Here is a 20,660-nt window from a genome sequence, read left to right as displayed (position 1 = left end):
AATGCCAGGTGTCAGAGGGAGTGAACCTAACAGGGAATGATCGTGATCTCTCTCCTGCCATCCATCTCCACCCTCTGACAAACAGAGGCTAGGGACACTGTTCCTTACCCATCCTGGCTAATAGCTATTAATGGACTTAACCTCCATGAATTTATCTAGTTCTCTTTTAAACCCTGTTATAGTCCTAGCCTTCACAACCTCCTCAGGCAAGGAGTTCCACAGGTTGACTGTGCGCTGTGTGAAGAAGAATTTCCTTTTATTTGTTTGCTGCCCATTAATTTCATTTAGTGGCCCCTAGTTCTTATATTTTGGGAACAAGTAAATAACTTTTCCTTGTTCACTTTCTCCACACCACTCATGATTTTTTTATATACTTCTATCCTATCCCCCCTTAGTCTCCTCTTTTCCAAGCTGAAAAGTCCTAGCCTCTTTAATCTCTCCTCATATGGGACTCGTTCCAAACCCCTAATCATTTTAGTTGCCCTTCTCTGAACCTTTTCTAATGCCAGTATATCTTTTTTGAGATTAGGCGACCACATCTGCATGCAGTATTCAAGATGTGGGCATACCGTGGATTTATATAAAGGCAATAAGATATTCTCCATCATATTCTCTATCCCTTTTTTTTTAATGATTCCTAACATCCTGTTTGCTTTTTTTTGACTGCCGCTGCACACTGCGTGGACGTCTTCAGAGAACTATCCACGATGACTCCAAGATCTCTTTCCTGATTAGTTGTAGCTAAATTAGCCCCCATCATATTGTATGTATAGTTGGGGTTATTTATTCCAATGTGCATTACTTTACATTTATCTACATTAAATTTCATTTGCCATTTTGTTGCCCAATCACTTAGTTTTGTGCAATCTTTCTGAAGTTCTTCACAGTCTGCTTTGGTCTTAACTATCTTGAGCAGTTTAGTATCATCTGTAAACTTTGCCACCTCACTGTTTACCCCTTTCTCCAGATCATTTATGAATAAGTTGAATAGGATTGGTCCTAGGACTGACCCTTGGGGAACACCACTAGTTACCCCTCTCCATTCTGAAAATTTACCATTTATTCCTACCCTTTGTTCCCTATCTTTTAACCAGTTCTCAATCCAGGAAAGGTTCTTCTCTCTTATCCCATGACAACTTAATTTATGTAAGAGCCTTTGGTGAGGGACCTTGTCAAAGGCTTTCTGGAAACCTAAGTACACTATGTTCACTGGATCCCCTGCGTCCACATGTTTGTTGACCCCTTCAAAGAACTCTTAATAGATTTGTAAGACATAATTTCCCTTTACAGAAACCATGTTGACTTTTGCCCAACAATTTATGTTCTTCTATGTGTCTGACAATTTTATTCTTTACTATTGTTTCAACTAATTTGCCCGGTACTGACGTTAGACTTACCGGTCTGTAATTGCCAGGATCACCTTTAGAGCCCTTTTTAAATATTGGCATTTACATTAGCTATCTTCCAATCATTGGATACAGAAGCTGATTTAAAGGACAGGTTACAAACTATATGCATTTCTGCAACTTCACATTTGAGTTCTATCAGAACTCTTGGGTGAATGACATCTGGTCCCGATGACTTGTTACTGTTAAGTTTATCAATTAATTCCAAAACCTCCTCTAATGACACGTCAATCTGTGACAATTCCTCAGATTTGTCACCTACAAAGGACGGCTCAGGTTTGGGAATCTCCCTAACATCCTCAGCCGTGAAGACTGAAGCAAAGAATTCATTTAATTTCTCCACAATTACTTTATCGTCTTTAAGTGCTCCTTTTGTATCTCGATCGTCCAGGGGCTCCACTGGTTGTTTAGCAGGCTTCCTGCTTCTGATATACTTAAAAAACAATTCATTACCTTTTGAGTTTTTGGCTAGCTTGAGGTTTTTATTTAATTTAAAGCCCCTATTTTTGAAATCCGTTGCCTAGAAATGCTCATCTTATGCTGCAGAAGTTTAATCTTTGTAAAATTAGTTTCTGGAAAAATTCTGGGGTAGAGCATTGTTGTCTTACTAGTTAGCTTTCACCATCTTTCCTCCCCACCAGGCTGGTGTTTTGAAGAGCAACCCAACAGCAAGTATTTAACTTCAGACTATTGCCCAGGGGCCAGATGCTCAAATGGTGTACATCAATGTAGTTTTTCTAATGTGAGTCTAAGAATCTGGCCCCATATCTCTTGCAGTCTGTTTCTCATATTCTCTGGATTTTCGAGAATAATTAACTTTGCATGGCTCTCCGGTCTTCCTGAGGCTAATGTTCATGTTGTTGCTTTCATTTCAGGATCTATATGTAATATGCTGGGGAAAACTTTCACCTACCACTGCTTTTGCCATATTTCTTCTGTGGGTGAGAAGAACACTTCACTATCCAGAACTGTCAATCTAGCACATACTACCAGTAGTAGTTCTCTTTACACAAGCAGTCTGAAGACCGCTACCATTTTACCATTTTAACTCCCTTGCAAATAAGCTGGACACTTCCCTTGCATCAGCACAATCTTCAAACTGTAGACTGCTTTATGGTGCGTTTCCTAGTACATTACAAGCTGGAAAGCAATGTGCAACTAGGAAATGTGTTATGCAAACTGGTAATCTAGACAAGATAGGACTTCAGTTATAGCCACACTTTCACATTCTGAAAATTCACCTTTTTGAAGCTAAAACTTTGCTTGCTTTATGGAATTTTTTTGAAAGGCTTTTAAGCAAAAATTCCTTCAGCTGTCATTGAAGCACTGTAATTGAGAATGTAACATTACAGCATAAGATCTCTTTTTGGTCATCCAAAGGACCTTTCAAAAATGCATCTAAACACCCTTTTGATAAACCATTGGACCCATAGTAGGCTTTTGCATGGAGAGGGAAGAATACAAATTGTCTACAATTTATTGTCAAATCACCTCTGAGCATGCCGTAATGGCATACCTAGTCCCCTTTGACAATACAGTGCAAGCATCTTGGCCTTCATGCAGGAATATTTTAATTGGAAACTAAATATCAAAAGTACAAGTGGCATAATCTTTCCACAGTGAAAATCAAAGGGCTTGGCCTTGCAAGGTATTAAGAACCCTTAGTTCCTATTGACTCTAATGGGAATCGGAGGGCTCAGTACTTCGGGGCCTATTTGTTTGATTTTTTTTCTCTGTTGCTATTGTTTCATCTACTATTGCATTTTCACATGTTGCCCTGTAAACATAGCCATGCAGAAAACTGCCTCTAGCCAAACAATGGCAGTAGCTCAGGTGTGAATTCCTTTCTTTTCTCTTCCCCACATTCATTTTGTGAGGGTGTAAAATTCGAAGACTAGTTGGGACCATTTCATTGTTCATGTGAGAAATTAATGTGCAACTCTACCCCCTTAACCTCCCCAAAAAACTTACATGGTTAAACATAAAAACTGTAGAAGCAAAAGGCACTGTCCTCATAGTGCAACATAGGCAATCTAGTGTTACATCATGTGTACCAATTCTTACGTTCTTGTTTTTAAATATGTAACATAATGTTGTGTGAATGCAGGGCTTTTTTTCCAGGGATGGGAGGTTACATTTAACTTACTTGGTCCCACATCTTATGACGTACATACCACCCCTAATTTTTACTTTTCACCTTCTTTAAACGTTATCGCCAGAATATCGATAGCTTTCCTCTCTTCTGCATTGTATCAAAAGATGAATAAGCATTATTCAAAGCATGACTCATGGTAGCGTTTCACAGCTGACGTGACCCATCAAGGCTTAGAAAATAATGTGAACCTATTTCCACTTTATCAGGAGTTGAAGCCGGCATTCATGAAGGAGGTGGACAGTCACTTTACAGAGTTTGTGAACCGTTTGATAGCAAAGTCTGTGCTTCTGGAATCCTCCACAGCAACATCCACCTTCCCTGTAGCTACCTGCTCAGAGAGAGACCTGCACAAAACCAAGTAAGCTGGTCCCTGGATGAGGTTAAGTTTCCTGCAACCTTTATAGTTTATAATTTTTTGTCTTTAATATTCTCCTTCTTCTTCACAGGGGCTTGAGAGCACCTCCAGAACATGGAAAGCTCTTTACTGCTAGGAGGTCCATCTTGGAGTGAGTACTTTAACTGCACTTGTTGTTTCTGAAGCATACTGGCTAAAAGTGCCTCACTTGGCCACCCTCAGTATCTTTACTTTGGGACCTCTTATTTATTATAGTTGAGCCCTTTCTTTCTATGTCCGATTCCTGTTGAATATTTTTTTTCAGACATATATAGTTGCAAATGTCCATGGAGCTTTATCTCTAAGAAAATGGGTATTTGTTGAAAAGATAATGGTTCTCTGAAGCTACAAAGCGGTGTAGCTTGCTTGCCTGCCTTTCTCCTATGTAGAATGTTCTGTAAACCTTTTCCCACGTGCCCTTGCCCACATGTGCTAGAAAGATGGTGACAGTGGGAGGCACTAGGAATAGCTGTAGCCCTGCTGGAGGGCTGCCACAGCACAACACTTGTTGGATCCTCAAACCTGAATTCCTTTGGGGAGAAACTGTTTATTGCTTGTATCCATTGCTTTTAATGGACCTGTCTTAGTTGTTGACTGGTGACAGTCCCCTTTGGATTCTTATGCAAGTCATTTAATCTTGTGACTAATTCTCCCTGTGTAAAAATAAGGTTGAGGATTACCTACCCCACCTTCAAAGAGAGAATTTTGAGATCTTCAGATAGAAGTGCTAGATGAGAACCAGGTGTCTTTTATTCACAAACATGAACTAATTCACACAACACCCTGGTGAGGTAGTTGTATCACCATACTCTTACAGATGGAAAAAGTGAGGAACGGAGCAGTGACTTAGTCATGTAGCAAGTCAGAACTATAACTCGGAGCTCTTGTCTCCCAGTTGTGCTGTACTTGTTGGGGCATGTTTCACATTGAAAGGAAACATTTGGAAGAGAGAAAGTACTATAGACACTATATGCTATTCATATGTGTGCTAATGATATTGCTCTTCATTTGGACCTCCTCCCCAGTGAGCTGTTTGAAGTGAACCACATCCGGACAATCTACCACATGTTCATCGCTCTCCTCATCCTCTTCATTCTCAGCACACTTGTAGTAGACTTTATTGATGAAGGAAGGTAAGAAAGTGTGTTGAAAGGGAAGCACTTACACACTGAAAATTGATAATTAAAAATTAGTGGTACATAAAGTTACAAAATCGGGGAACTCGTACTCCAAGTATAATGTTGTGTAGACAGGTCATAAAACTTGTAAATAGACTCAACAAGCTTTAAAATTGTGCTAGAATTTACATCCTAGACACAGGGCAATCACAGAATGCATAGGGAGATAGTGAGCAATTTTGTCATATGGCTCATAGGCTTTGGGCACATATCCTAGAAATATTATATCCAATGTCATTGAGCTAGAGGCATGTGGTGCTTGAGAACTTAGCATAAAGGTAGATGATAGCTTCTTTTCATTATGTTCTCAGAGCACCAGAATTATGAACTGGATGGTGGTGGTTCTTCATTTATGTCAAGTGAAGGAGACAGTATAGACAGTTTTGAAAAATGGCAAATACTTTGGCAGTCTTCTGTCCTGCATTAGTAGACTATACTGAACACACTTCTGGAGGACTGTATTGTTGCTAAATAGATGTAAATTAAGTTGTTCTAAATGAACCTTGAAGGTCCTAGAACAGACTCAGTTGTGCCTGTGTTTAGATGCTTGTAGCCAGTATTGAACATGCTTGAGAGAGAGTTTTCCTCTGACTTGTTGACTTTGTTGCTTAAATTGTAGTTGTTTTTGGCAGCTATCCCTGTAGATTACAAGTGAAACTACATGTTTATCTTACTGATAAGACAATTTCCTTGTTTTTCATGTATCAGAACCAGTTGTGACATGACTTGATGTTAGTTTTTTTCATCTCTAATTGAGAGTTGGCACGTACAGTTCTGGATGAATGTAAACTGGCAGCAACTTGGGTTTCCAAATGGAAGCTTAGCTTTGTTTCTCAATTGAAAGTGATGTGGGCAGCAGGGGAAGAATTGGATGGATCTACATTGGAGACTTGTCTTCCATACAGAGGAAGATTGTCTGTAATATTTTGTCATAATAGTATCTGCAGTAATAAATATATATTTTTTACTGTCTTCCTAAATAGATCTGATAGTGTCTCAGGGTTCAGTTTGTAATCCCAATATGAATCCGGATGGGAATGAATACATTTTAAGCTTTTGTGTACTTGTGGTATGTGTACCTGAGAGGTCGTCCTGAGCCAGCAGAGTTTTAAATCTATAGAGTGAAGGCCCTTCTGAGGTAGAAGGGCTAGAAATCTAAAACTTCTAAATCCGACTAGATTCTAAAGGAGGGGAAGACCATGAAGGACCAGTCACAATATTCATTTGTGCAGATTTTAACTGTTTCTTCATGATTCTAAAAATAATCAACCATGTTCTATAGCAAATCTACCTGGGATTTAATTCTACCTTTTTTTAACAAAGTAGATTTAATGCTAGATTTGTAAAGGTACTTGGGTATCTAGTGGGATTTTCAAAGGCATCTAGGTGTCCAACTCCTATTAAAATCAGTGGATATTAGGTGTACAGGTACTTTTGAAAATCCCCACTAGGTGCTTATCTGCATCTTTGGGTGCCTAAATATATTTAATAATCTGACCCTGAGTTCTTGTGAAACATGCTAAAGTGACATCTCCGGAGACTGAAATCCTGTTTATCCACTGAACAAGTACAGCCATGGAGTCATCAATAGAAACTTTTCTCACTTCCCAGTAAATGTTTCCTCCCTGTTTTGGAGGGACCCTCGCTAGAAGTGAGAGAAGTTCTGTTTCCGGGTCTCACTCTAGCATTGATTTAACAAAGCATGTAAGCACATGCTTACCCTTAAGTGCGTGCTTAAACTCATCCATCTTCAGCAAAGAACTTAAGCATGCGCTTCCTTAAAACAGGCACTTAAGTCCCATTGAAGCCCATATGACTTAGGGTTAAGCATGTGCTTACACGTGTTGCTGAGTCAGATCTTAGTCTTTCAGCCAGTCAGTGTTGCCAACAATAGTGAGTGTGGTTTGGTTTTGCACAATGCACTTGTCCATTAAGGAATTGAACTGAGATCACCTACCAGCTGTTGTCTGCTAATGTCGCTTTCTGTGACCACTGCAGAACTGGGTTGGAAGCTTTCATAAAAAGAGATAATGAACACCACATACCACTAATCTGGCTTTGTCTCATATCTGTTTCTTTTAGGCTGGTGCTTGAATTTGATCTTTTGGTCTTCGCTTTTGGCAAGTTTCCTGTTGTCATTTCCACCTGGCTCTGCATGTTTCTGTCCACGTTCATTTTACCCTATGGCCTCTTCCTGCAGTGGGCCCAGGGCCACTGTTGTTCCTCCCACCGGAAAATCCGCTCCCTCTTCTTCGGGATGCTCTTCATGCTCTTCCAAAGCATCGGGCTTGGGCTTGGGCCAACGTATGTTGCTGTGTCATATGCTCTACCTCCAGCCTCTCGGTTCGTTATAATACTTGAACAGGTGAGTCCCTGCATGGTGACTTTAGAGCAGGACAGTAGATGGCTTTGCATGCTAGAGTGAAAATTTTGTCTAGGAAAGAACTTGCTGAAAAGCCTTTTTTTCCTCCTCAAAAAGATATTGTAGTGCCTGTCTCTGCATGTGAGATAATAACAATTTGTAACTGAGACCTCGTTACTCTTGGCAACTAGTTCTGATTTTTAAAAAATAATATTTTCTATTTTATTAACAGGTTTTCAATAATTGTACCCTTTGCTGATTGAATTAAATTCAGTATCTGTTAATATGATACAATTGCACTAGACTATTGCATATATATATTTTTAAATATCATCTGTTTGTAGACAAGGTGTACCCATGTGACTGCTAGAAGCAAGAGAGAAGTGGAAACACTTGAAATATTGCCAGTTCCCAGTATTGGCTGCTTTTAGAACAAAAGTAAAAATTTAAGGCCACTTGACCATTGTCTGTGATGTAAATTAATCTAGTTGCCACACAACAGATAAGGTGCAATACCCATAAAGAGGGCAGAACAAATCTGTGTAATTTCTCAAGCTTTAATTTTGGGTTGTCTTGCAACCTCACACTCATTTTACTTGCTGCTCTGTCAATGAAGAGCGCAGATGACATTAAATATATTCAAAAACGGTAGGGAATGGTTTTGAACGGTCTCAGTCTAAAATAACCATTCGCCTTCTTGGTGATTTTGACTTCTAATACTGTAGTTCTAAATTCAAGCAGTTTTTTGTGCCCTGTGCATCTAAATATGAAGAATACACATATCCTCGTGTAAGATGTGCGGTATATAAAATATATGGCCATATTGACCCAAACAGCAAACGGTTTAATGTAGCAAACATTGCTTCTATGGCCCAAGTGATGCATAGCATTTGCTTCTTTCTTCGTAATACTCTGTGATATTCACAGAATAATCTTTCGGTTGTATCCCAAGTAGGAAGGTGGTAACTGTGCACAGTTACATTTTGAGGGAGCCAATCTTGAGTAGATTAAATATAATTAGAGTTAGAACAGTTCTAGCTTTTATAAAAGGGGGGTCAGATTTTTACTTTAAACTCCCATTAAACATGTTGTGCTGGCCTGACAGAAAATTTAAGATCCTTCTTGAACAATTATATTCATACATAAAAGAGAAGTGTACACCTCTATTGTGACCCAGAAATAGTTCTTAATAGCTATGTTTGACATTAGTTTGTTGCTGTATATTCACGTTTTGTGTTCTGAATGTATTCACAACAGTCCTGATGTTTGTAATTCTAGAAGCAGTTGTCACTGTGAGCGTCTCAAAACAGGAGTCGCCAGGACTCAGAGAGCAAGTTTGAGGAGTATTAACTGCCAAGCAATTATCAGTTCCTGAGAGGAAATTGTGGGGGGCAAAAAAAGTGAACTGAACAGTAGGCATAGAGCTCATGTGCTGGTGCCATCTTGCTTCAACTTGATCACTTAAAAAATGGAGCCATATACTCAATAAATAATTCTAGATTGACAACAATAATCTCAGTGCTGAGAACAGCTGAGGTATCGAAATGATGTGATTCATTGCTTCAGTCTAGATTGTGTTCGGTTAACCTGACTAACATTTTATTGGTTTCCATGTCATACGGCACATGCACTGGACTGGAGCTCATTTTAATTTCCACCTAAATTACAAAACCGTTTGGATTTTTTTGGAGGTGCAGAAGGGGCAAGTACCACTACTATCTGCATACTTGCCCCTTCTGGTACTCTGAGTGTTTAGTTGAGAGGTGAACCTATAGGGGGAACAGTACATACCTTTTAAAAAAGGAGAAGGTGAAAAGAGACTAATACGCTGAAAGCGTTACCCAGATGCATCACTCTGTCCCACTGGAGTGCAGAGGCTGAGGAAGTTGAATTGTGGAAAATGGGATCTTGGACACACTCTTGTTTTACAGGTTCGTCTAATTATGAAGGCTTATTCATTCATTAGGGAGAATGTTCCTCGGGTCCTGTCTTCAGCCAAGGAGAAGTCAAGTGAGTAACTTACCCCTGCTTCCACTAGACGTTTGTGGATAATTTGTTTTACTCTTTGCTTCCTGAGTCCTCCTTCCTCTAGGGGTGAAATTCACCCATATACATATGGTCAGCCCAAGACTTCTGTGCACCATTTATACTCTCAGCTGTAAGTGGGTCTTTAATGTGGCTAGAGAGGTGCCTGGGCTCTGTGGTGGCCCTCTGCATAGAAGTGAATTTCACCCAGGGTGACTGAGTTATTACAAAGAAGTAGAATTAGAACTAGTTTTAGAGAGACAGTAAGTTGGCCAAGACATCTAGGGGTTTTCTACGTGCTTTTAGTGCCAGGGGATCTTGCTACCACTGGGACATCCACAAGAAATGGTAGAGGGGACTTCGGTGTAATGCTTCAATCCAAAGGACAGCACCTCTAAGAGGGCAGTAGCCCATCTAGAACTGCACAGTAAAGTTAGCATGGAATTAGAGCCCAGATGTTGGTGTGGGACTTGGTCTGCCGACATTCTGGCTCTGAGGTACACATGATATCAGTAATCATGACACACCGGCAGTACCTCCTTTAAAAATGCGACTGTGTGTAATGACTGCCAATTTAACAACATTGTGCACTGAGTGGCTGCGCTGGTTTCTCTGAACTACATGTCCCAAGCAGAATTCCTGCTAATTACTAATCTGTTTTCCCTCTGTTCTTTTTCTGGCAATCTAAGGATTCTGCCTCCTTTACTAAAGTCTTCAGGGTGATGGCTAGTGAGGAGGCCTAGGTTAAGTAGGCAGAAGGCTAGTGAGGGAAGCACCATGCCTTCAGTGTGCTGAATGCTTCACTACCAAATACTCTTTTTTGCTCTTTCAGGCACCGTCCCAGTTCCCCAAGTTACCCAGTATCTGTACTTCCTCTTTGCTCCCACCCTCATCTACAGGGACAACTATCCGAGGTAATGTCAGCAACACTGATATCTTTATGTAGTATTCTAAAAGTCTGAGCTGATGTTTAATGACTCCGAAGTGGGAACTACCCCCACCTTACTGAGGTACAGAGAGATAAGGTGAGTTTCTGCAGGTCCTATGCCAAACTACTGGCAGGGCTGGAAATAGCACCCCAATGACTTGACTCGGACCCGCCCTCTGCTAACCAATCTCTAGGTATTTTAGGAGCTTTTCTGAAAAACTGTCTAGAGTTAGATCTAGGAATGAAACAACCAGATGCTGAATGTCTTTAGAAAGAAAGGGAACTGTGAAGACTAGTCCCTTAGATTTTAGTTAAATTTGAGTATCTGCCATAATATGGAGTTGTTAAGCAGCTCCATCTCTTGGATTTGAGGAGGAACTACAGGTACTTCTTAAATACACTTAGCCCAGGAGTTCTCAAACTTTCATAGTATGGGGCCCATTTTAGTGGCACTGTCTAGTAGACTAACTCTCCTCCCATTCACAGTCGTGCAGACTACTATCTCCTTATGTGATTGCATATGTCTATGGCAACTACAGCAATTTCTTACATGAGAAAGTAATATATTTTGCTGTCTTAATGCACTTTACAGCTGGCAATAAGGAGGAGCCATGAGCTTTCTATAGACCATCAATATTCCACAGACTAAACCACTAATTTAAACTTTAATTTAGTTCTGTGCTCAAGGGATGGGATGGTTACAGAATACGGTTGTACTGGGTGAGATCCTTGCTTCCCCAAAGGAAGAGTTTGTTAGATGTAACATTGTGCTCTTTCTCTTTGTAGGAATCCCATGATAAGATGGGGTTATGTAGCTACCAAGTTTGCACAGGTGAGTCTAGTTTAATTTTTGATCAACTTAATACATGTCCAGAGAATTCTCAGACTCTATCAGATGGAATTGTCGGGCACTTCCTGCTTGAGGCCTCAGCTTATGTGAATTATTCAGCAATCAGCTTCACCGGAAAAATACAGAAGCCCTTCTAGCGATGGAAGAAAAGAAAACTCTCTCTGATCCCTGCTATTATATTAATATTTGTACCCTGAAATATTTTGTCAGATACTCGTCTAACTCCTTTTTAAGAAAAAATATTTCTACTAGTTGCTTCCTTCAGTGAGTTGACTCGATATTTTATCCACCCTCTGATGAAATTCTGTCATAATTTCAGTTAGGGATTGACTTTTCCTTAGCTTTGATTCATGACCATTGGCTTTTATATTGATGCAGAGGGCAATAGAAACACCAGTATGCATTTTACCAATATACTGTGGATACTGGAGAAGGGCTAATTACCTTGCACAACAAAGAATTGATCTGAGTCTTTGCCTTAGTTTTGAACCACACCCTTTTTGGAAAAGGTGGTTTACCACTTCAAGTGCTCCAGACAGAAACACAAGTGCCAGTATATCTCTTGAGATCTCCAGCTCTCTTTTGAAGACTTGAGGTTTTGATAGTTCAAGCCAAGCTTTTGGATGCTTATCTGAACATTAAACTTTGTTACTTGTTTTATCATTTTAATGGCCGTACCTTATCAAAGTAAATAACTTTTAGTTAGTTAGTTCAACTGAGATTGGTGCAGAGGACACTTACACTTCTGTATTCTCACCTCACTTTTTCTCTAAACCTAGCACTGATCAAGATTTTGTGAGTTTGGAAAGGCAGTGTGTGTATGTTTGTGGGGGCAGTGACAAGAAACTGCTTCCTTTGCCCCATGTGCTTCAATGAGCACAGTCGTTCATTGTTTCTTGCTGTAGTCCAAAGAAACTTCCAGGTCAAGTTTTATTGGACCCTCAGCGTGGTGTGACCTGGAATTCTGCCACTTCACAAGGAATCCTTCTTTGCATCTAAATGGCACTAACAAAGGGGCCCAGCTCCCTCTTGATAGGCTGTTCTTGATGTGGAAGGAAAGGGGTGAAAAAACGTGTACTCTAGTTGCGGTATGGTATGTGCGTTTATAATGGGGCTTAGGTGAGCTGAAAAGCCAATTATAAAGTGAGTCAGGGTGTTCATCCAGTCAAATTACAGTATTGACAGAACTTCCCTGTCTTAAAACTTGGAATAGGGAGTTGCCTGATGAACCAAAACCAGGTTCTTGAATGGCCTGGCCTGTTGTAAATCTTCTCAGATGGAAGAGAAATGAAGATTATAATATATATGAAGTAAAGATCATAATATATAATGTGTGCTCAGCTCTGTCTCAGTGTCTTGGTTAGATCCAAATTGTGAGATTTCTCACTTGTATTTTGGGCATCAGCATAAAACTACTCAGCTTCATCATCTTCTAGCACTGTATTAGAACTGCTCAGAGCTGCCACATCAGTAGGTGGACTTGGAGAAATTTATAAAGCTACTCTGGCAGAACAGTGACAATGCACTGACATTACCACATCAGCTATCTGGGAACAATGCTCCAACATTAATTGAAAACAAAAAATTAGAATATTGTGGGAGTTTCATTAATATTGTCTCTAATCCAAAAAGTCTGTGAGTGGTGGGAAGTTCGGGGTGGTGCCATTGTTTCTCTCCCTTCTGTAGAGAGTTGCGATGTTACAGATGTTGTGCATTAATTTTTCTTATGGAGTGTGACTGCTCTTGTGCTGCAGGTGATTGGTTCGCTTTTTTATGCCTACTACATCTTTGTGCGACTCTGCATCCCTCCATTTCGGAACATAAGTCAGGAACCCTTCAATCTGCGAGGGCTGGTCCTCTGCATTTTCAATTCCATCCTGCCAGGTGAGACCCAGGTGGCTGTGCAACATTACAACCTTCCTCCATTTCCCACCCAGGCTAGACTTGTAAAAGGAGGGTTCAGAGAAGGTGCCAAACTCCTGCTCACAGGATTTGTTTTTTTCATAGGGAGGGGAGAATTGGTCGCTATAGCAGATATGGTTGCCCTGCAGTGCACCTATCCTGTGATAACTAAGAAGATAACTTGCTGTTCTGTTGTTAAATAAGACTTTCTCCATGAAAGTTCAGCAATGAGATATTATAGCTTGAGGGCACGAGAGATTCAAACAGAACTTCAAATTTTAATTCTGGCTCCTTTGTCAACAGTCTCTGCACCATAGAGCAGCCTTTGTGTGTCCTGTGTGGTGAGGTACCCTTTAAAAATGATAGTTATAGATTGAGTAATACAAAATCTGGTTCCTCCTGTTAAACCTGTTTGCAGCAGATACAGTTTGATGGCTGTGTTTATGTATCCCTGGTCACAGATGAGTAAACAACAGATGTTGTGAAATGAGTCTGGGTTTTTTTTGTTCTGTATCCCCAGGTGTTCTGATTCTCTTCTTGGTCTTCTTTGCATTCCTTCACTGCTGGCTTAATGCATTTGCTGAGATGCTGCGCTTTGCAGACAGAATGTTCTACAAGGTAACAAGGTCTTTCTTCTGCAATGTCTGTAGATGTTGCTGCTGTTCTCCTCAGATGCTATCTTTGTTAATCAATCCCAAATGAAATTATTTTAGTTTTATGAAGTTCCTAGAATTGCTTTCCCCAAATGAAATAGGGGCAGGAGAGGAAAAGAACTTCAGAAAGCTCTGCTGCATGAGGCATCCTAGCAGCAGAAATGCTACTGATGTTCATTGTAGGGGAAGTTCCTTCTCCAAAGTCCCCCTAGATCAGGATTGAGGCATCCTAGTGGGGTATTGTGGAGGAAACTTGGCCTGCCAATGCCTGCATTACCTCTCTGTGAGTAAACAGGACTGTTCAGCCACCAGAACTGTCAAATCTTTTCATTAGCATGACCATAATTTAAATTTTTCATTCTGTTTGACCACTGCAGTTCCATAGAACTCAGTTATTGGAGTAACTGTCATACCCCTGAAAGATAAAGATGCTACAAATGCCATAACCTGTGAAATCTTGCAATGCAACTTGTTAAATTAACTGGGATGATAGATTGTGTGGCTAGAACAACTAGTCTCCTCAAACATTTTCAAACTTAGTTTTCAAAAAAGAGTTAATGGAAGACCTGTCACTAACGCCAACTATGTGCCCTCTTCTCCCCTTTAACTGTGTGTTTCAGGATTGGTGGAACTCCACATCGTATGCAAACTATTACCGAACATGGAATGTGGTAGTACATGACTGGCTGTATTACTACGCTTACAGGGACTTTCTGTGGGTGAGCAGCAAGCAGACTTGGTCCTCATTCTTTACCTCTCTTTGAAACACTATGGCATCTTTTTCTAAAAACATAAGGGGGTGGGTGTAAGAGGGGGAGCTAACACCATTCCTTGTGAGAAAATAAGTAGTAGTTTGCATTGCTAGAGTCCTCATTGGCTTTGGAAGGGCACTGATGTGGAGAAGCGCTCTGGAATAGCTTTCACCCAGCAAGGTTATTTCTGCAATTATGCAGAGATCACTGAAGAGGATGACAAAGGAGGAAAATGTGGTGAAGTGTGAATTAATGTAGTGGTGTAGGAATGGAATCCATATTAGAACTTTGTAAATTGTTTTGAATAAATGAATGTCCAGTAAAAGCTTCTCCCTATTTCTATGCCAATTTTACGGAAGCCAATGTCTTACCCGGTAGAGGTGCAAAGAGGCCTTGCTTTTTGATTGATCCGATGACTAACAAAAAGAGTCAGTGACTGACAAACTGGTGATCTGCTGACCTTTGAGGGGGAGATCACAAAGCCTTTCCTGCAGGATGGGAGGGGAGACTTAGTTTGTCTATTGTTAAATTTTTAACCTAGTAACCTGATTGTGAAACGCTGCTTCATAGTGCATTCAGGGATGTGAATGACCAAATTCAGTGTCTTGGTATGGGCAGCCACTTATGCATGTTAGGAGAACCATTGAGTTCACTGATCTACTCACATGCATAAAGTGCAGGACTGGGGCCTAATCTAACGCTTTAATGAAAGGTAACAACTGAACCTAATAGTATGTTGGTTCACAGAACTGTTATATTCTGGCATGGTAATGTTATTTGAATAGATGAGCGTTGGTGTGTTTTTATATTTCATGTGCATTCTCAGGAAATGAGAAGCAGAGTAAAAATCCCCCAAAGAATAGACACTTTCCTTAATCTAAGGAATCTGTAATGTATATGGCATTTTAAAGCTCCTCGTTCATAGCGGGCAGACCCTAACTAGTCCATTAAAATTACTTTAAATGTATTAACCTCTAGTGTAAAATAGAATAAAGTACAACAGAACAGCTCTGTATTTGATATCTTCCCCCCACCCCTCTTCCCATCACCAGTTCTTTGGTAAGAAGTTCAAAGCTGCTGCTATGCTGTCTGTCTTTGCTGTCTCAGCTGCCGTACACGAGTATGTCCTGGGAGTCTGCTTTGGTTATTTTTATCCAGTCCTCTTCTGCCTCTTCATGTGCTTTGGAAGTAAGTCACCAGGAAAGCATTTGGTAAAAAATAAAATATACAGCTGGGGTAAAGTCCAGAGATTAAAATGGTGATCAGGCTCTGTTGGGCTAGTTGCTATTCAAACACTTGCAGAAATGTTTCCTGTAGAAGAGTTCCAGCTGGAGAACCAAATCCTGCAAACACATGTGTCCAAGGAGTCGCATTAAAGAGTTACTTATGTGTTTTCAGGATTGGGGTCTAAGGAGGCAAGGAATATAAGGGTGAGGGAAATCGTATTGCTATACAACTAGCCATATACATATTCCCATGTATATAAAACATACCAAGTTAATGTATATAAAATTGGGCAGTGAATTTATAATAACATAACTTTTCCCTTTAGCCAGCCCCTCAAGGATGAGTTACCACACTTCTGCCTAGTAGCCAATATTTTTATTTTTAAAGCCATAGCCTGAGAGAGTAGTTGCTCAGTTTTTATCTTGCTACAGTGACTGATGTGTATAGGTGTAGCCTTCCAGCATTGAGTTGGAGGATGGCATCTTCCCTTTCCCCTGCCTCTTTTTGTGGGAGCATGAGTGCAAACGTGTTTACTTTGTGGGTGGTAATTGTTATGGAGCAGGCACAGTGCAGATGTTCACAGCTGCCTCCCACCCCCTGCTCTGCCAGCGTTCTTCACTTCTCTGCTGTAGCACACTACCACTCCCATTCTAAACTGAGGCTGCCAGATGGACCTGGTAGTCTTGTAGGGAATAAACCTGCCAATGTGATACATATCACTTGTGAAAGAAGATAATGAGCATGCTTTCCTGTGCTGTATGGACTTTTCCCATAATGTGCCATCAATACAGTGGAGATGGAAAGCAGACCGATGATCAAACTAATTTAGTGGAAATGAAAGGAGAATGCGAGACTTATTGGCTCTTAATGTGGGTTAAAACCTGAGCTTGCAGATGTCCTGAATAGCGCACCTTGATGACTTTCTATTTCCTCTTCCAGTGGTTTTCAACTTCATTCTTAATGACCGTCGGAAAGGGCCCATTTGGAATGTGATCATGTGGACCTCTCTCTTCCTGGGCCAGGGTGTCATAATTTGCCTTTACAGTCAGGAGTGGTATGCACATCAGTATTGCCCCCTGAAAAATGTGAGTGATTAACCTTTGATTCTGGAATAACTAAGTGTACAGACAATGAGAAGGGACAAGTCTGGCTTGTGTAAAGGACAAAAGATTAGTGAGAGTCAGCCTTATGGGGAAAAGGGCGAGAAATTCTAATATGGTAGAGGAGAGCGGGAATGGACTGATGTGGCATAATCTGGAAAATGGGGGCTGATGATGTAAAGAAGTTGGTTTCTATTTCACTCTTACTGTTTTTAAACTTATGACATGAGCCCAATAACAAAAAAAGTTTGTACAGAATAGTACAAAATTTGAGACATTACTCTTACATGATTACTGACCTCTGAGATCATTTTGGAGAAGGGCTGACTCTACTAACAGAAATTAGAGAAGGTCTCTGGATGACAAAAACTCAAGGATCTAGTATTTTACTGCCCATTGTTCACCATCTCTCCCCCTCCCCTTCCCCCTCCACACATACACACGTTTTCAGTTTTACTTTGTAGGGTCACTTCTTTAAAGAAGTTTAAACAGTACATTTTATTTCACCCTGACTGTCAGTTTTCAAGTAGTGGGCTTATGTCCTTTAAACTCAGAGCACTTTAATCCGTTCAGACAATATGTGCTAGTATTACAGTGCAGGGGAGGCAGCATGCTCAGCCTCCAGGATGAGGAGAAACAGTTGTGGGATTTTGGTTTTTTTGTTTTGTTTTTGTGTTTTGGGGTGGGGTTTTTTGTCTTGTGGGTTGTTGTGGTTTTTGCATTGGTTGGGTCTGTAGGGAATTTTCCCTTGCCTTCAGCAGTGGCAGTTGTAAAATAGGGAAAATAGAAACATGGTTATAAAGTCAAACATAGACAACTTCGTTCCTAAACACAAACCCTTCAGTGTTTGAGTAGTCTTGATAGCTCAACCTGTCTTGCATAGCACCTTGAAAAGGCATTCAAACCTATTCAGCAAGGTTTTACCTGAAGCCCATTCTAAGTGGGCTCAGAATTCAAGGTCTGGTCCTAAGTTCCCTCTAAGCTGCGCAGCTGCCTATTAAGCCCCGTGCAGGGGCTCAGGGCTGCGGCGGGGAGAGATGCCTCTCCCCCAGCACGGACCTGCTGGGGAAGAGGCGCCCCTCCCCGCTGGCCCCAGTGCAGACCTGCCGGGGGAAAGGTGCCCCTCCCTGCTGGCCCCAGCATGGACCTGCCCTGGACTTGCTGTGGCTGGGAGAGAGGCACCCCTCCCCTGGCCGCAACATGGACCTGCCCTGGACTTGCTGGGACCGGGGGAGAGGCGCCTCTCCCTCGGCCCGGCCCAGGACTGCCGGAGTTTCCACAGCCGGGAGAGGCACCTCTCCCCCCCCTGCCCCAAGCTGCTACAGTGAGAGAGGGCTGGAGGGAGTTCTCTCTCTCTCTCTCTCTCTCTCTCTCTCTCTCTCTCTCTCTCTCTCTCTCTCTCTCTCCCCCCCCCCCCCCACTGCAGCCCCTGGGCAGCCTGAACCCCCAAACCCCTCATCCCTGGCCCAACCCCAGAGCCTGCACCCCAACCCTCTGCCTCAGCCCTGAGCCCCCCTCCTGAACCCCTCAGCCCTGGCCCCACCCTAGAGCCTTCACCCCTAGCCAGAGCCCTCATCCCCTGCACCCAACCCTCTGCCCCAGCCCTGAGCCCTCTCCTGCACCCTGAATGCCTCATCCCTGGCCCCACCCCAGAGCCTTCACCCCTAGCTGAAGCCCTCACCCTCTGCCCCAGGCCTGAGCCCCCTCCCGCACCCCAAACCCCTCATCCCCAGCCCCACCTCAAGCCCGCATCCCCAGCCAGAGCCCTCATGCCCCCCCCCCCAACCCTCTGCCCCAGCCCTGAGCCCCCTCCCACACTCCGAACCCCTTGGCCCTACCCCCACCACATGAATTTTGTTATGTCCACCAATATGAAGGTGACGTGTCACACATCACCTCCATATTGGTGCACATAACAAAATTCATTCCGTACATGGATGTAAAAAATGAGGGAACACTGGTTTCTCTCTCTCTTCTCCCCCCCCCCCCCCCAATTACAAATATGTCATCTCTGCAGTTTTTGTATTCATTTCCTGTAGTGGTAGCTATCACCCAGAACTGACTCCTGGCATGAAATAATCAGCTGCTGTTGTAGATCTGTCTTCGCTGAAGACAGATGAATAGATTTTTGTAATGGCAATAGACTAGACCAGGGGTCGGCAACCTCTGGCACACGGCTCGCCAGGGTAAGCACCCTGGCGGGCCGGGCCAGTTTGTTTACCTGCCGCGTCAGCAGGTTCGGCCGATCGCAGCTCCCACTGGCCGATGGGGGCTGTGGGAAGTGGCGCGGGCGAGGAATGTGCTGGCTGCAGCTTCCCACTGCTCCCCATTGGCGAGCCGCATGCCAGAGGTTGCTGACCCCTGGACTAGACACTCATGTTTACCTGAAAAAATGTCTGGCTCCACCCTGCTGTCCGAATCAGTCATGGCCTCCATGACTATCAGATGTGAGAATGTGTGGTGTTGCTGGCTTTTCCTTTAAGGGGAGTGTGAACAGAAAAGGTTACTTGACTTCAATAGACAGTACAATAATGTCCGCCACTACATGTCCATGACTAACATGCTGCCTCTCTTCTATTGTGTCTTCTAGCCCACGTTCCTGGACTATGTGAAACCACGTTCCTGGGATTGTCATATTCAGATTTAAAACCATTAAACCCAGCTTTCATCTTACCTCCCATATCTGAAGATCAGCCTGTGCTCCTCCAAGGACAGGGACCAATGACATAATTCACATCAAATCTTTTTTAAGGGAAGTTGTGCCTCCTGATTATTGGAGATAAACTGTTTTTGTAACTTTACTGAGGCAGCCCAGTTGAAGTGGACTGCAGCAGGCGTCCAGGTAGCTCTCATTGTACACCGCTCTAGTCAGTCATTCCCATGTCAGTCATGAAACACTGAGATGAAGGTCATGTCCATTGGAATTTTGCTACGCTTCATCCAGACAGTAGATCGTCTGGTCAGACTAAGTAGAGCTCAGCGGTAGCCTCTGTCCATCTGTTTCTTAGACATTCCTTCAGAGTTGTTTTCTCCTTCAGTAACTGGAGACGTCTACAGAATTTGTATGCTCTTTGGAACCCTCCTTGTTGCTATGGTAGTATTATGTGACAGAGCAACATGTCTTTGCATCATAGTCCAAGTAATGGTGGATGGCTTTCTGTGTCCTCTGTCTGGAATTACTTTCCACAGACAGTACATAGGGATTGAAAACGGGCTGGGGAAAGTTAATTTTTAATGCTGAAGACTTTTTATTTCTGTGGTTGCAGTGAATGATCAGTTGCTACTGGCTATATGAAGATATTTGCTATACTCAAAAGTAGGGCCCTGAGTGCATACATTCTTAAAAAAACAAAAACTTTTATTATACTAAAAAAGCTTAAGATTGGCCTCTAAATCACAAGAGCCTGACCTCTTTGGCTATCAGAATTCCAACTACAGCTCTTATGCCCCTTGGCTTTTTCCTATTGTGCTCTGAAGCTCATGTGACTATGAGCAGTAGGAGTTTGCTTTTTCTGACAACTTCCCTCCCTGTAGCCCCTAGACTAATCAATTGTCTTAGGGGGATACAAAACTGTCAAATTAAAGTGAAAAGTTGTTACTGTGCATGTGCACTTACTATTCTGCATATGTTAGTATGCATTGAGTATTATGGAGCAGTTTGAAAAAATCCCATTGATTTCAGTGATTTGTATTCTCATTCAAATGGCTCCACTGTATACAATGCCCAT

At 42.0% G+C, this 20,660-nt stretch overlaps 1 protein-coding gene across 1 annotated transcript in view; it reads left to right on the top strand.

Moving 5' to 3' along the window:
- Positions 1–19,589, top strand: part of SOAT1 (sterol O-acyltransferase 1) — a 47,877-nt gene extending 28,288 nt beyond the window's left edge. The window contains exons 4-16 of the mRNA XM_065409611.1: positions 3,768–3,919; positions 4,008–4,067; positions 4,981–5,088; positions 7,216–7,498; positions 9,427–9,505; positions 10,353–10,434; positions 11,235–11,280; positions 13,053–13,182; positions 13,721–13,818; positions 14,474–14,572; positions 15,658–15,793; positions 16,772–16,917; positions 19,523–19,589. Of these exons, the coding sequence (XP_065265683.1) occupies positions 3,768–3,919; positions 4,008–4,067; positions 4,981–5,088; positions 7,216–7,498; positions 9,427–9,505; positions 10,353–10,434; positions 11,235–11,280; positions 13,053–13,182; positions 13,721–13,818; positions 14,474–14,572; positions 15,658–15,793; positions 16,772–16,917; positions 19,523–19,579 (1,476 nt within the window). The 3' untranslated portion in view covers positions 19,580–19,589. The remainder of the gene's footprint in view (positions 1–3,767; positions 3,920–4,007; positions 4,068–4,980; positions 5,089–7,215; positions 7,499–9,426; positions 9,506–10,352; positions 10,435–11,234; positions 11,281–13,052; positions 13,183–13,720; positions 13,819–14,473; positions 14,573–15,657; positions 15,794–16,771; positions 16,918–19,522) is intronic.
- Positions 19,590–20,660: the final 1,071 nt, after the last annotated feature.

Source organism: Emys orbicularis, chromosome 8 (genome assembly GCF_028017835.1).
Source record: "Emys orbicularis isolate rEmyOrb1 chromosome 8, rEmyOrb1.hap1, whole genome shotgun sequence".
NCBI lineage: Eukaryota > Metazoa > Chordata > Testudines > Emydidae > Emys > Emys orbicularis.
The sequence above is the reverse complement of the archived record's forward strand: the minus strand, read 5'-3'. Positions and strand labels throughout refer to the sequence as shown.